This window comes from Papaver somniferum, chromosome 6, assembly GCF_003573695.1.
Source record: "Papaver somniferum cultivar HN1 chromosome 6, ASM357369v1, whole genome shotgun sequence".
NCBI lineage: Eukaryota > Viridiplantae > Streptophyta > Magnoliopsida > Ranunculales > Papaveraceae > Papaver > Papaver somniferum.
This window is the reverse complement of record NC_039363.1, coordinates 48,030,302-48,046,948: the sequence shown is the minus strand read 5'-3', so window position 1 is coordinate 48,046,948 and position 16,647 is coordinate 48,030,302. Positions and strand designations below refer to the sequence as shown.

Genomic DNA, 16,647 nt, shown 5'->3' with positions numbered 1-16,647 from the left:
CAGAATAGTTGATTCTGGAAGAGTAGTTGTTTCACGACTTGTATCAGAAAGTGGGAATCTAACAGATGGAAATCTAGCAAATATTTTCTGAGTGTTGTATGCTCCTGACCAGAACTTGTTGTTCAGTGGAAATAGGTAAGACCTATTTATACAAGTCGAAGTGAAACGTACTCAGGTCTCGTAAGAAATGGAAAACGGATGAGTAAATGGGAGGAGGTGGTAACCGGTAATGCCTGGAATTGATGTTCCATAAAAGAAAGCGTTTCACCATTACTCCATGTATTTACTAACCGCCTCATCCTTATGACAGTGTTTTATAACGGGCGTAGTGTACGCCGCACGCTGTAAACCGCAAAACCAATACCAAATGAGCATCCCCCAGTTTCTGACATGTGTTGATGTCTCGAGTGTTTTTGTTGAAAACATGTAGCATGTTGTTGTTCGGCAAGTTGATCTTGGGAGACTTTCCGGCTCGGTGGTGACCTTCGACGGTCGAGATTTTGCATCTTGAGAGGAAGGGTAGCCGTTGATTATTGCTACCCTTCGTTTGGTAGCCAGTGGGATGAAAGCATGGCCGGTACGAATTTAATATGGCCTAGTTTAGGCGCGGCCAAAAGTTAGGGTTTTGGCTTTGTTTGGGCGCGACCAAACTAGGGCTTGGCGTTGGGCCAAAGGTTGCCATGCGTTAGTTGGTAACCTTGGACGGATAAGATATGCATCTTAGATGGAAAAGTGGCCGTTAATCTTCGCAAGCCTTTGTTTTGGTAGCCGCATAGGGAAGGACGGCATGGTATGGCGGGGCAAGGTGGTTGACATGCCATTGGCACATGTGGCATGGATGGCATGCCTTGACGCGGTTTGGGCGTGGCCAAAATAAAGGTTTTGGCGTTGGGCCAAAGGTTACCATGCGTTGATCGGCGACCTAGGACGACTAAGATTTGCATCTTAGATGGAAGGATGGTCGTTGATCATAGACAACCTTTGTTTCGGTAACCGCATAGGGAAGGTCGGTATGGTATGGCGCGGCAAGGTGGCTGGCATGCGATTGGCACATGTGGCATGGCCGACATGCCTTGGATCGGTTTGGGTGTGACAAAAACTAGGGTTTTGGGCCAAAGGTTACCATGCGTTGGTTGGCGACCTTGGACGGATAAGATTTGCATCTTAGATGGAAGGATGACCGTTGATTGTCGCACGCCTTCGTTTTGGCAGCAGTGAAGAGAAGGTCGGCATGGCATGGCTTAGGCACGGCAAGGTGGATGGCGCGGCATGCCATTGGCGCATATGGCATGGTCGGCATACCTTGGCGTGGTCTAGGCGCGACTAAACTAGGATTTTGGCATTGGTCCAAAGGTTACCATGCGTTGGTTGGTGACCTTGGACGGCTGAGATTTGCATCTAAGATGGAAGGGTGTCCGTTGATTGTCACACGCCTTCGATTTGGCAACTGTGAAGGGAAGGCCGGCATGGCATGGCTTAGGCGCGCAAGGTGGATGGCGCGGCATGCCATTGGCACATGTTGCATGGTCGGCATGCCTTGGCGTGGTTTAGGCGCGGCCAAACAAGGGTTTTTGCGTTGGGCCAAAGGTTACCATGCGTTGTTTGACGACCTTGGACGGCTAAGATTTGCATCTAAGATGGAAGGGTGGTCGTTGATCATTGTACGCCTTCGTTTTGGTAGCCGCATAGGGAAGGCCGGCATGGTAGGGCGCAACAAGGTGGTTGGCATGCCATTGGCACATGTAGCATGGCATGCCATGACGGGGTTTGGTGTGGACAAAACTAGGGTTTGGGTCAAAGGTTACCATGCGTTTTTTGGCGACCTTGGACGGATAAGATTTGTATCTAAGATGGAAGGGTGGTCGTTGATTTTCGCACGCCTTCATTTTGGCGGCCGTGAAGGGAAGACCGGCATGGTATGGCGCGGCAAGGTGGTTGGCATCCCATTGGCACATGTGACATGGCATGCCTTGGCGCGGTTTAGTGTGGCCAAAACTAGGGTTTGGGACAAATGTTACCATGCGTTGTTTGGCGACCTTGGACGACTAAGATTTGCATCTAAGATGGAAGGGTGGTCGTTGATTGTCGCACGCCTTCGTTTTGACAGCTGTGAAGGGAAGGCCGGCATGGCATGGCTTAGGCACGACAAGGTGGATGGCGCGGCATGCCATTGGTACATGTGGCATGGTCGACATGCCTTGGCGTGGTTTTGGCGCGGCCAAACTAGGGTTTTGGCATTGGGCCAAAGGTTACCATGCGTTGTTTGGCGACCTTGGACGGCTAAGATTTGCATTTAAGATGAAAGGGTGGCCGTTGATCATCGCACGCCTTCGTTTTGGTAGCCGCATAGGGAAGGATGGCATGGTATGGCGCGTCAAGGTGGTTGGCATGCCATTGGCACATGTGGCATGGCATGCCTTGGCGCGGTTTGGCGTGGCCAAAACTAGGGTTTGGGCCAAAGGTTACCATGTGTTGTTTGGCGACCTTGGACGGCTAATATTTGCATCTAAGATGGAAGGGTTGCCGTTGATCATCGCACGCCTTCGTTTTGGTAGACGCATAGGGAAGGCCAGCATGGTATGGCGCAGCAAGGTGGTTGGCATGCCATTGGCGCAGTGGTGCGGCTGGCATGGAATGCCATTGGCGCAGTGGTGCTGCTTTCATGGTTGGAATGCCTTGGCGCGCAGGTGCGGTTGGCATGGTTGGCATGCATTGACGCGGAGATGTGGCTGGCATGGTATGACATTGGCATAGTGGTGTGGATGGCATGATAGGCATGCCTTGGCGCGGTGACGTGGCATGCATGGTCTGCCATTGGCACATTGGTGCGGCTGGCATGGTTGGCATGCCTTGGGGCGGTAGCATGAGAATTAGGGTTTGGCATAGATTATGTCAGTCAGTATTAAGGGTTCTGCCGTGGAACATGACCCATGTAAAAAAAAAGAGGGTACCACGGTAATTCTTACGTAGGCATGCTGATTGATTCAATAAATGTGCTAATGGTCATATTGACGTCATGTCAGATGTACAGTTTTACGATTTTGACCCTAAGCTAAAAACCGCCATCAACATTAAGTTCCATGCTTAGCTCGGAACAGGATCATTGTTGCGAGGTAAGCATAAGATGGTGACAGGCGAGGATAAAAATCGAAATGACAGGTCGTGAAAAGATGGCCAGGAAAGTCCGACTAACCTTTTTCGAGAGGTAAGGAGAGTTCATGATCCTCATGTTTGGCGGCCTTGCGTAGATTCTATTTGTGGTGTAGACCGTGAAGTGGTGAGATGAAGATCGTCGGCTTGGTCTGGCCATGTATCACCTTGGTTGGGTTAGGGAACATCATGACGCTGGCTTGGAGAGTTGTTGGTGTTGGCGCGGCAAGTCATGGCGCGAACGGCTTAGCATGGTGGGGCCAAGGTAATGGCGCGGACAGCTTGGCATGGCGGGGCTAAGGAAATGGCACGGACGGATTGGCATGGTGGGGCCAAGGCAAGGCGCGGTTTGATGAGGCAAAGCATGTGGAAGGCTTGGCGTGGTGGTGCTAAGGCATGGTGCAGAAGCCTTGGCATGGTGGGGCCAAGGCAATGGCGCGGTTTCGTGAGGCAAAGCATGCACAGACGGCTTGGCATGGTGATTTGTCTTCGCGGGCCCGGTTGCCTCTTTTCCTTACTTGAGTCAAATAGGAAGTCATCTCCTTATTCAAACTCCCAAGTACCACGCCTATAAAAGGGGACCGGCCTCTCCTTTTATTTCACACCTTTATATTTTTTTTTATTCTGGCCGCGTGGTAACAGTAAAGCGGACGAGCGAATCCCGGGTATGTCTTCCAGCACTTCCTCTTTAACTTGTTTTTCTTGTTTTCTTGTGTTAGTGCAAACCCTAGCTGTAGGCTTACCCTTTCATAAACTTGTAAAAATATTTTTCTTTTGTGTTGGTATGAATCCTAGCCGTAAATATACTTTGCGTGAACTTGTAGTAACATTTAGGCGTGAATACCGTAGTAATGTTGGCCGCCTCAATTACTGTGCAAAGTAGGCATGCATGAGCTAGTAACTGTCATTCCCTTCCCGTGAAAACCTAGCTCCTAGGGTTTCCTACCTTTTCCTGGTGTGGCCGTGTGTATTGTTCCCATGGTGGGGCGCGCCTCCTCGTCCGGGCGCAAATTTCCTGCTGCAGGGTACGACCTTGGCATGAGGTGGTGATGTAGGGTCGGTCAGTCCCCATTTCTTTGCTCATGCGCATTGTGACAAATTGGTTTGCGTCCAGGATGGATCTCCTGTGTCTGATAAAATAATTTCCATGCACTTTCCGTAATAATTTCTCTCCGAATTGTTCCATTATAGTTATTTCGAAGGTGAAAGTAGCGTGAGAGAATTTCGTTAGGATGTCATTTGAGAAAAGTTCCGCCGTACCGAAAGATGTTGGCAATTCCAAGACAAACATAGACGATGAGTTCTTTACAACATCCATCACAATTAGGAAAAATCATCCCAAGTATGTGTCGATTCTTCTGACTGGTCCGGAAAGTGAAGGAGAGGCCCGGTCAGTTCGGCCTGTTGGTGTAATAAGGTTTTGTCTTCAGAGGAAAGAGTATTCTGCTTCTCCCATTGACTTTAAAATCTGTGTGAGTCCGTTGCGTACCTTTGAGAAATGGATGCGATTTATGATGATCCAGGAATATGTAAAAGCCAGTTTAACCAAGCCGCAAATTATTGATGTTGTCGCGGCTTCCGCAGTGCTTCAAATTAGTAAAGATATTCCAGGCTTGATTGCTTTTATTTCCAAATGGTGTCCGGACACTCACACAACCATATGCAGGTAGGGTGAAATGACTATCTCTTTAGAGAGTGTGTCCATCTTGCTGAACCTTCCCGTAATAGGAAACATCGATGTCAAGTTGTCTGCAGATGAAGAAGAAATTCGCTCTGCGCTGGTTGCGAAATCAAAAGGATTAGTTCGGAAAGAAAACGATACGAGGTGCTTCTATGGATGGTGGGTGTCTCAATGGTTTCCTGATGAGTTGGAGCCAAATCAGAAAAATAGTACACTTCATGTCGCAGCATTCTTGGCTCTTTGGTTATCCAGAGATATTTTTGATGACGGCTCTGGTAAGAAGGAGATAAGACAGGAACTTATCAAGTTTGCCATAAAATTGGCAAAAGTTGTTGTTCTCCCTATTGGCAGCTTGTTTCTTGGTTCTCTGTACACACACTTGGATCATCTGGTCGCGGACATGTGCGCTTCAAATGGCTACATGAAAGTGGATTCGTATATTCATGACGCCTTTCTCCAAGCGTGGATGTGGGAGCACTTCGAAAGGTATGCTCCAAAACCGTTGGCCGTACTTCCCGATTCTTGGGGTGGTTCTAGGATACTGCGCTGGTCGAATAGGCGCCCAAAGATTGGTTTGAACCTGGTTGGATTCCTTGATAACTCGCACACGGTCAATTTTCGTCCATGGGCTCCGGTCCTTGCGTCCATAACTCATATCAATACCTTTGCTCCTGCTCCGAGCATGTCTTTGTCTTCTGATAAAGAGGATATGAGTGTTGGAGAGATGATGTTCATGCGAAGCTGCACGCCCAGTCATGTACCGTCTTTCTTTCGAGGATCTTGCAAAGCATTTTCTTAAAATATCGATAGGGCGGCTCGGCATATGGGTTTTGACCAAGGGGTCCCACTCGTTCGTCAACCGGTTGTTCCAGAAGACTCGTTGCCAACTGTTCTTGATGTTAGTGTTTTTGTGTCGGGTAAAAGTCTCCCTTTTTCGCTCGCGGAACGAAATCAATCAACAACCTCCAAATATAACATATTTTGGAAGGATGAGTTTCTCGCTATCCATGGATTCGTGAATGATGTGGTAGAAAACCATCTCGGTAAGCCTTCTCCTGCAGTTTTAGCGGAGCACCCACTGCTAAGGGATCCTTCTTCGACCAAGAGAAAATCCGTTATCCCGAATGCATATAGTCCCCAAGTGAAGGAGCGAAGGTCTAAAAGCCGTGCAGACGGTTCCCAGTCAGATTCGACAGCCCTACCGACTTTCAGTTCGTCTAATATGCGGGTACGTATGCTTTTCCTCTTGATTTTAGTTGGATCGCGTATATCCTTGTTTCTTTTTTGAGTATCCGTCTTTGTATCTTGCCCAGGTTCTCAGCAGCGTGAACACCTTTACCAAACTTGCAAGTAGTCAGAAAACATCGTTTCTCGAGACGGAGGGTGCCGGTGCTGAGCCTATCCATGGTGATGGGGAACCCGAGAAGGATGAAAGTTCAGAGTCCAGTGATGGCGAGAGTAGTTCTTCCGATAGCAGTGCTGAATCTTTCTCTAGTCGGTCTGAAAGAGAATCAGTGAGTCTCCCACATGTTTTTTCCTCGTTCCTCTCTTCATTTCTCTTTGGAAAATATCTAATCCGTGATATCATAGGGGGAAGCCGTTTCTGAAGATGGCCCTGAGACGGATACTGGCAGAGACACAGCTTTGTCTCCAACTGTGACAGCCGCACCAGACGACCTTGAAATGGATGTTGATCGAGATGAAAACGTCGTTGTGACTCAGACAATGGAAGTACTCCAGTGTCCGCAGGTGCAATTGTCGTTAGGAATCCCTTTCCGGTTGCTAATGCAGTCGTGGGCGCCACTTTCAACCCTCCATATCTGGTTCCTCATCCAGATCATGTGTTGATCGGGAGATTTAGCGTGCCAGCCAAACACGCAGCGCTATGCACCAGGATATGGGAAAGATACGGACATATCGCCACGACCAAGAAAATTACTAGTCGATTTGTGTTGGTTAAGCGTGTGGAGGAAGCTTTGTCTTCGATTGACGACATGTGCAATGTGACTGGTAATACTGTTTCTGAGGATGTAGTCTCGAGCTGTAGGTTCCATCATGACTTGTGTGTAAACTTCGAGTTCAATGTTCCTTGGTTCGTTGAAGGTTTCTCTAAGGTTGAAAAGTTGTTGGCCGAAACATTGGAAGGTCCTTCTGCGGATATGGTGAAGAAGCAGGAAGCGGAAATCGAAAAGTTGTCCAGAAAGCTGAAGTTGAAGAGGGCGGCTCTCCAAAGCACGAAAGAGGCTTTTTCCAAGAAGAGCAAGCCATTGTTGAAAAACTTTCCTTGAACGCATTTATGTCTTATGAACTTCTTATTTTAGGTTTTTTTTTGAAAGGCAAATGAAACGCCTAGTTTACGGTTTTGATTTCCTGGATTTTTGGTTTGACAGAAAAATGTTACCTTGAGGGTTTTGGATTATTATTTTGAACGAACTGTTTTTAGAACAGCGATGCTTTTTGGTTACGATTGAGAATAGTGCAAACATCCCAAGAAAGCCACTGAATCGTGAGCATTGCTTGTTGACAGAGAGCATGAGATGAAACATAACATGGCTATTGATTTCATCATTCCCGTGAAAACCCGAAGTAGTAAACCACGTATTTTGTCTAGGCAAAACTTACTCGGTTTTTGGATCTTCTGGTGAAAAAGGAATCTACCGGATGTAAGACCGAGTTTTGTGGGAAACATCACCGTGACTGTGGAAATTCCCAAGTCATTCCTTGTCTTGTTGCCGATCCCTAGGCGGATCGTTTATTTCTAACCCCTCGAAATTCCCCAGACGTCCCTTGTCTTGTCACGACTGGTAATCGAGCCGCCTAGAAGCTGAGTCGTCGATTCCTGAACGGATCGTTTGATTTTACTGTCCTGACGTCTGGGTCGAGGTATGAGATCGAGGATTCAAAATTGACATCGTGACCGAAAGATCAACCTCCCACTGTGGTCGCCAATTGTTTGAGGGTGAAAATGATTTCTGCTGATTTTGGTAATTTCGGGTGTGTGGGTGAGAAACGAGTTTAAGCCCTAAACAATGTACTACAAGGGAGTACTTTAGATTCGAGAGATCAATCTGTACAAATCCGTCCTAAACCAAGAAATGGTCGTCCCACACTTTTTTCGGTCACAAAGTGAAGGTGAAGGGTTGGTTTTGGGGAGGGAAGCGAAGAGTGTCGAGACCAGAATAGTTGATTCTGGAAGAGTAGTTGTTTCACGACTTGTATCAGAAAGTGGGAAGCTAACAGATGGAAAGCTAGCAAATATTTTCTGAGTGTTGTATCCTCTTGACGTGAACTTGTTGTTCGGTGAAAATAGGTAAGACCTATTTATACAAGTCGAAGTGAAACGTACTCCGGTCTCGTAAGAAATGGAAAACGGATGAGTAAATGGGAGGAGGTGGTAGTCGGTAATGCCTGGAATTGATGTTCCATTACTCCCTGTATTTACTAACCGCCTCATCCTTATGACACTTTCTTATAACGGGCGTAGTGTACGCCGCACGCTGTAAACCGCCAAACCAATACCCAATGAGCATCCTCCAGTTTGTGACATGTGTTGATGTCTCGAGTGTTTTCGTGGAAAACATGTAGCATGTTGTTGTTCGGAAAGTTGAGCGTGGGAGACTTGCCGGCTTGGTGGTGACCTTCGACGGTCGAGATTTTGCATCTTGAGAGGAAGGATAGCCGTTGATTATTGCAACCTTTTGTTTGGTAGCCAGTGGCATGAAAACATGTCCGATACGACTTTAATATGACCTAGTTTAGGCGCGGAAAAAATTTTGAGTTTTGGCTTTGTTTGGGCGCGACCAAACTAGGGCTTGGCGTTGGGCCAAAGGTTGCCATACATTATCTGGTAACCTTGGACGACTAAGATCTGCATCTTAGATGGAAAAGTGGCCGTTGATCTTCGCAAGCCTTTGTTTTGGTAGCCGCATAGGGAAGGCCGGCATGGTATGGCGCGGTAAGGTGGTTGGCATGCCATTGGCACATGTGGCATGGCTGGCATGCCTTGGCGCGGTTTGGGCATGACCAAAACAAAGGTTTTGGCGTTGGTCCAAAGGTTACCATGAGTTGGTTGGCGAACTTGGACGGCTAAGATTTGCATCTTAGATGGAAGGATGGCCGTTGATCGTCGCCAGCCTTTGTTTTGGTAACCGCATAGGGAAGGGCGGCATGGTATAGCGCGGCAAGGTGGCTGGCATGCCATTGGAACATGTGGCATGGCCGGCATGCCTTGGCGTGGTTTGGGCGTGACCAAAACTAGGGTTTTGGGCCAAAGGTTACCATGCGTTGGTTTGCGACCTTGGACGGCTAAGATTTGCATCTTAGATGGAAGGATGGTCGTTGATTGTCGCACGCCTTCGTTTTGGCAGCCGTGAAGGAAAGACTGGCATGGAATGTCTTAGGAGCCGCAAGGTGGATGGCGCGGCATGCCATTGGCACATGTGGCATGGTCGGCATGCCTTGGCGTGGTTTAGGCGCGACCAAACTAGGGTTTTGGTGTTGGGCCAAAAGTTACCATGCGTTGGTTGGTGACCTTGGACGGCTGAGATTTGCATCTAAGATGGAAATGTGGCCGTTGATTGTCGCACGCCTTCGCTTTGGAAGCCGTGAAGGGAAGGCCAGCATGGCATGGCTTAGGCGCGACAAGGTGGATGGCGCGGCATGCCATTGGCACATGTGGCATGGTCGGCATGCCTTGGCGTGGTTTAGGCGCGACCAAACTAGGGTTTTTGCGTTGGGCCAAAGGTTACCATGCGTTGTTTGGCGACCTTGGACGGCTAATATTTGCATCTAAGATGGAAGTGTGGCCGTTGATCATTGTACGCCTTCGTTTTGGTAGCCACATAGGGAAGGCTGGCATGGTATGGCGCGACAAGGTGGTTGGCATGCTATTGGCACATACAGCATGGCATGCCTTGGCGTGGCCAAAACTAGGGTTTGGGCCAAAGATTACCATGCGTTGTTTGGCGACCTTGGACGGCTAGTATTTGCGTCTAAGATGGAAGGGTGGTTGTTGATTATTGCACGCCTTCGTTTTGGTATCCACATAGGGAAGGCTGGCATGGTATGGCGCGGCAAGGTGGTTGGCATGCTATTGGCACATGCGGCATGGCATGCCTTGGCGAGGTTTGGCGTGGCCAAAATTAGGGTTTGGGCCAAAGGTTACCATGCGTTGTTTGGCGACCTTGGACGGCTAAGATTTTCATCTAAGATGGAAGGGTGGCCGTTGATTGTCGCACGCCTTCGTTTTGGCAGCCTTGAAAGGAAGGCCGACATGGCATGACTTAGGCGCGGCAAGGTGGATGGCGTGGCATGCCATTGGCACATATGGCATGGTCGGCATGCCTTGGCGTGGTTTAGGCGCGACCAAACTAGGGTTTTGGCGTTGGGCCAAAGGTTACCATGCGTTGTTTGGTGACCTTGGACGGCTAAGATTTGCATCTAAGATGGAAGGGTGGTCGTTGATTATCGCACGCCTTCGTTTTGGTATCCGCATAGGGAAGGCCGGCATGGTATGGCGCGGCAAGGTGGTTGGCATGCCATTGGCACATGTGGCATGGCATGCCTTGGCGCAGTTTGGCGTGGCCAAAACTAGGGTTTGGGCCAAAGATTACCATGCGTTGTTTGGCGACCTTGGACGGCTAAGATTTGCATCTAAGATGGAAGGGTGGCTGTTGATCATCGCACACCTTCGTTTTGGTAGCCGCATAGGGAAGGCCATCATGGTATGGCGCAACATGGTGGTTGGCATGCCATTGGCACATGTGGTGCGGCTGGCATGGCATGCCATTGGCGCGGTGGTGCGGCTGGCATGGTTGGCATGCCTTGGCCCGGAGGTGCGGCTGGCATGGTTGTCATGCCTTGGCGCGGAGGTGCGTCTGGCATGGCATTCCATTGGCGCAGTTGTGCAGCTGGCATGGTTGGCATGCCTTGGCACGGAGGTGCGGCTGGCATGGTTGGCATGCCTTAGCGCGGAGATGTGGCTGGCATGGTATGCCATTGGCACAATGGTGTGGCTGGCATGGTTGGCATGCCTTGGCGCGGTGACGTGGCTGACATGGTATTCCATTGGCACAGTGGTGCGACTGGCATGGTTGGTATGCCTTGGCGTTGTAGCATGAGAATTAGGGTTTCGCATAGATGATGTCAGTCAGTGTTAAGGGTTCTGCCGTGGAACATGACCCATGTAAAATAAAAAGGGCTGCCCGGTAATTCTTACGTATGCATGATGATTGATTCAATAAATGTGCTAATGGTAATAGTGACGTCATGTCAGATGTACAATTTTACGATTTTGACCCTAAGCTAAAAACCGCCATCAACAGAGAGAAATTCACAAAGCAACCTCTAGAAGCAAACTTGTGATAAAAAGAATTTTTTAAGGAAGGAGAAAGGAATGTAGGGCTACAGAACCTTAATACAAAGTAAGAAGATTCACGTACGCGCAACTCACAACCCTAAAGAAGGCAGAATTATCGATTTTACCCCTCGTTTAATGAACAAACAAGGAAACCTCTTTTCAATACCAATCTAGGATACGAAAAGATCAACCGAAACCCAACCAGGAAAAAAATATATATTCTTTAAGACCTGAAAGTGCTTAACTCTTGTCTCTTTGGGATCAGTCACTTGAGACAAGATGCACAACCAACACAATTAAGCTATGCTGGGATGAACGATAATCTGTTCACTATGACCTTTTTGGAAAGAGTTCCTAAAGAATGTTTAGACCATGTTCTTTTCTGTAGTGGTCTAACTTTTTCTTTAGAAATTAACTTCTTCGGGGAAGAGTTGAGTTTACATAACTCAGACGAATTATGAACAAGTTTAAGCTTGTTTGCTAATCGATTTGCTCTCCGTTGAAGTTTGTTGATATATCTTACTTTTTGCTTGTACTTGAAGCAATTAGAGAGTTCGTGACCCTTAATAGTACAGTAAGAATATGTCAAAGTGGAGGATGGTTCAAACACCATAGAGGAGCAAGCTGCTAGACAAATTGTGGTATCTGAAACATTAGAAATAGAATTTCCAGTATACAGAGAAAAATCCATTTTATCCTCCAAAATAGTTGAAGAAGTTTCTCTAGGAAAAATATCAAGATTGATGTGAGTATTGCTACAATTATCAAAATAAATATTTTCAGCAAGGAGCGCAACACTTGATTTTTCATCTTCATTCAACACACCAAATATGTTTAACACACTCAACATCTTGTTCGCGTTGGGAAATCAAAGTTGATTATTATGGTGATCCATACATGCTTTCTATAGTTTTGCCCGACATAGAGGTTTTCTGGATCAGATATGTGGGCACAATCTTAAAAGTTGTAATTAGTGAAGAAGACTAAGCTGATAAAATGTGCTTATAATTTGAACTCATTTACATTTACAAAAAAAGATGGCTTCTCTTAAATATAGCCCACACATTTATTAACCATAATCCAAAAAATTTAAGTTAAACTGAAAAGCCAAAAATTAAAATGAAAAACCAAACAAGTTTTAATTTTTGATTAGCAATTAAATTTAAATCTCCCTCTTACTCAAAATCAAAATAAACCCTAACTTTTTTTCTTAATCATACTTATAATTAATAATTATTGTTCTTTTAGTATTCTCAGAAATTGATCAATTGTATATAAACCGTAATTCTTATTTTCTGCCTAAAACAGAATAAACTCTAATTCTAATTTTCTCTAAAATAATTTTTTCTTAATCATGATTAGATTAAAATTGATCGGGGTGTATATTCTAATTGTTCTCTTTAAAAAATTCCACAACAACATCAATGCTAAGGTATTGTTGTTTTGCTATGTGACCATTCTCCTAAAACTCCATAAACATAAACCTAATCTATAAAACAAAATCTCTAAGATGATCTATTTTTCTTTTCAATCATGATTACACTATAATTGATTGAGGGTATTGGTTCTTCTTCGAAAACATTAACTATGTCGGATATCTTACGTAAACTTAAAAATTTAATCAGATAATTACCTTCCTTTTGTTGTTGTTGATATTCATTTAGGCATATAATGATTATCTTATTATTTTGGGTTATATATAATAATTATATATAATTTTGTAGGCTATGTAAAATGATTATAAAGGTCTGTTTGGTTAGCTTAAACACTTATTCAAATGGGTTATGGTTAATAAATGTGTGGGCTGCATTTAAGAGAAGCCAAAAAGATACGCTTAAAAAAAAATCTACAAAAAAAAAGGATAATGCATCTTATTGTTAACACAAAAACAGGGAATTTTTCCGAATAATTTACAAGCAACAAATACCACAGCCCGGAGCGGGTACCAAAATTTCAAAGAACTTTTGAAAGTCGAGTTTGTCTATAACAACACAAAGCCCTCAATAAGGCAAGCTTTTAGAACTTGAGCTAATAACGTAAGCTTTAATCTTAAGAGAATCAGCACCACCGTTGGCTCTTCTTGTAATTGATTCCATGTTCTTATCTAAACTTTGTTTAACCATTTTCTTTATAATTTTCTTTCCTTCATTCATATCTTGTTGGTTTATAGGCGAGCCTATCACAACGTCGATTCCTGATTGAGGACCAGAATGAGCTCCTATTCTTGTTTGCCTTTCATCCTTGAACCATTGCAATATCTTCAGTGACCTTTTTTGAGCTAAAGGACTTCCCAGTAAGGCTACTTCAAGAAGAACCGGAACAATTCCTAGTTGAGCCATTTTTGTTCTTTGTTCCGAACATTGATGAGCAAGGATCATCAAAATGTAAGCAGATAACTCTTGACACTTTGGTTTATCATCCCATGTCATAATTTCAATGAAGCATTCTGGTACCATTGAATCATTTTCAATAGCTTTTTTCCCCATTACAGTAACCACTAAGTTCCCCAATATCGCTAATGCTTTATCTGCAACTTCTTTATCGGATGAGAAACCCATTAAGGTATTTACCAGACCAGTTGAAACCAATGGGCCTACATTATCTAACATAGAAGACAAGTTGTATAGAGAACCTAAACAGGTTTTCTTGGAATCCATTCCAGAATCTGAATCAAGAATTGATATAAGAAATGGGAGAATCTCACTAGAGGAAATTGGGAACTGGGTATTGGCCAAGGACGACAGAGATAATACTAGTAATGCAAAATCATGCCTTGTCGGTTCATCTTCATTATCGACATTTCGTGGCAGCTTCCAAAGAATTCCCGAGTCCACCATGACAGCTTTGTTACTGTTTAAACAGAAACAAAATATAAAATCCTGAATTAGTAAACTAATTAAAAGGACTTCAAGCTATTTTTCAAATCTCTAAATGCAATCTCATAACACTGATGAAAATATCATTATGTTTTCAATTAGTATTCTATTGGAACATGTTGTCTGGCTCTAACCAAGATTAGTAAAGAATCTTGAATATTAAACTATTCTTAAGTTTGAATTTCAATTGTTTTATCTTAACTGTTCCTTATGGAGGGAGAAAACATTTCAAAACTACCTAGCTGGTTCCTACTTGCTCCGATGATGGTGTTTCATAGACATCCACCTGATATTGCGCGGCCGACCTTTCTTATACACGATCGAAGAACTTACTCATGGGCCTTTTTTTTTAACTATAAGAATCTTCCAGTAACAGAACTGGCCAACAATAGAATCATCACTATCACTGTATATTACTATATGTTATCTTTATTTTTTCGTTTTTTAATCAATAAATTTCTTCTTTACGGATCAAAAAAAATAAAAATCTTTATTTTAATTTAAACAATATTGACCACAACAAATTAGTAAGATTTACCAAAATAAGCTCGATATTGTTTGCAGGTCAGCTAAATTTTTCTCATAATAATTGGTTTAGATTCTAATTGTGGCGTTTTGAGCTATAATACAAATGCCCTGTTAATGTTGAACTGAAGTAGAATAAATTGTAGTGAAACAATAGACGAAGCACAGTACTAAGGGTAATACTGTCATTAACAAGTACTAGTGTCCAAGATGCAAGATTACCTAAGCAGATCAAAACCTAACGAATCATAGCACATTATTCTGTGATTTCCACCATCCCACCATGGAAGGAAAAAAAAAAAAAGGGTCAAAAGTGCCTCCTAGATAAGCTTATCCGTACGATTTGGTAATTTCCAACTACCCGGCAAAGAGCATCAGATTCCGGTACCTAATATTTTTACATCTCCGGTGAGAGACACAGAAACTAAGTTCACTATAAGTGCACGAAGAATAAGTACACATTGATTAGACCGCCTTGAACTGAAACTAGGAAAGCTATAGTCTAGCGGTCATCCCAATGGCACAGGTTCGATTCTTTGGTTTCCTAACTCTTAGAATTAAACCCATGGATGCATTTCCTAACTCTTAAAATTAAACACATGGATGCATAAAAACTGTGAACTGGTTAGATTTACAATAAATAATGGAAGAAAAATAAGATTAAAATGGAGCAGGAAAAAAAAAGGGATTTAAATAAGTAATTACTTACGTGTAAGTTCCATTGGCGAGTTCGATTAGAGCTTGAATAGCTAATCTCTTACGGTCAGTTATATCCGAATCAAGCATGGATAGAAGAGGAGGAATAACACCAAGTTCAGCTACTAATGATTTTCTCGTCTTCGAATTATCCTTGGCTAATCTCTTTATTTGCTTAGCAGCTATTTCTTTTTCTTCCCAACTACCAAAATGAAGCTGCTTAACAGATCTTTTCAACAACACCATATTATTTGTCAGCGCAGACATCTCTTCGTCAATTTTAATTAATTCCCTCAGCGGATGATGATTTTCTATACTCATCATCATGGTTTCTTCCTCTTCTTTCTGGCTTCCTTCTTGGACAGTTTTTACAACGACTTGTTGCTGCTCGTAATGATTTTCTGAAGATTTGGAGTAGTAGTGCTGCTTATTTGTAATGGTAGTTCTACTGCGAAGGAAGAACTTTTGAATTCGAGTTAAGAATCGAAGTTTTGTAGTGTACGAGAAGAACCAAGTGGAAGAAGAAGTATTTACCATGTCTGATGCTAATTGTATACTAAATACACAAGAGAAGAGACAATTAAGGAAGACAGAAAAGAATTGTACTTAACACAGTCACACTTCACAGCTACAGCTAGGTCTTATTAGAGAGAGATGGAGATGGAGAAGAGAGCACATGCAGAGACCCATAAACAGAGGGATTTTAAAACTTGGGAACAGAGAGACAGCCAAGGATTGGTACTATCAAAAAAAAGATCTATAGAATTAATTTTGTAGTTAATCACGATGATATTATAGTATATTCTATGATCTCTCTGCTTTACAAATGGGACAGCCACGCGTACATGTAACTAAAGTCCAACTATGGGAAAAGATATACTATCAGTACTGTTCATTATTAGTACTAGACCCACATTATACGGTAATATTTCCCGCCAAAATGTTAACTCATGAATCAATTGCTTGTTTAATTACAGTAAGTTGATTTAAACGATGAATGGTGGTAACTACAAATTAGCCTAGGTTAAAAAAGTTGTCCGATTTGTAGCAGTAAATATATAACCATAACAGCGTCCACAATGGACGACTAAACCCAAATATAGTGTCCAGTTGATAGGCGTAGTGGGACGGATCATCGATCAAAATTTGATCAAAGACTAAAATCCAGACCAAATTTGGTCTGTGACCAAGACCAAACCCAAATATAGTCGGGCGTTTATATAGTCCACGCCCCATAACCAGGCGGACGTATAATCCACGCCCCACACCAGGCGGACGTATAATGCACGCCCATTTTTTTTTTTTAATCTTTTGTGTGGGGCGGGCTTAATACCTCCGCCCCACTCTTTACAAACTTCAAA

At 44.0% G+C, this 16,647-nt stretch overlaps 1 protein-coding gene across 1 annotated transcript; it reads right to left on the bottom strand.

The window, feature by feature from the left end:
• Window positions 1-13,036: 13,036 nt before the first annotated feature.
• On the bottom strand, window positions 13,037-16,062 carry LOC113287488 (U-box domain-containing protein 7-like). Its single transcript, XM_026536262.1, has 2 exons — window positions 15,300-16,062; window positions 13,037-14,039 (listed from the first exon to the last, which is right to left on the bottom strand). Exons 1-2 carry the CDS (start codon window positions 15,821-15,823, stop codon window positions 13,190-13,192), a joined length of 1,374 nt encoding a protein of 457 aa, XP_026392047.1. The 5' UTR covers window positions 15,824-16,062; the 3' UTR covers window positions 13,037-13,189.
• Window positions 16,063-16,647: the final 585 nt, after the last annotated feature.

Excerpts from the sequence above, each read along its gene's own strand:
- LOC113287488 (XM_026536262.1), bottom strand. The coding sequence starts at position 15,823 with ATGGTAAATACTTCTTCTTCCACTTGGTTCTTCTCGTACACTACAAAA. Across the intron at positions 14,040-15,299 it reads CTCGCCAATGGAACTTACAC|TAACAAAGCTGTCATGGTGG; the intron begins GTAAGTAATTAC and ends CTGTTTAAACAG.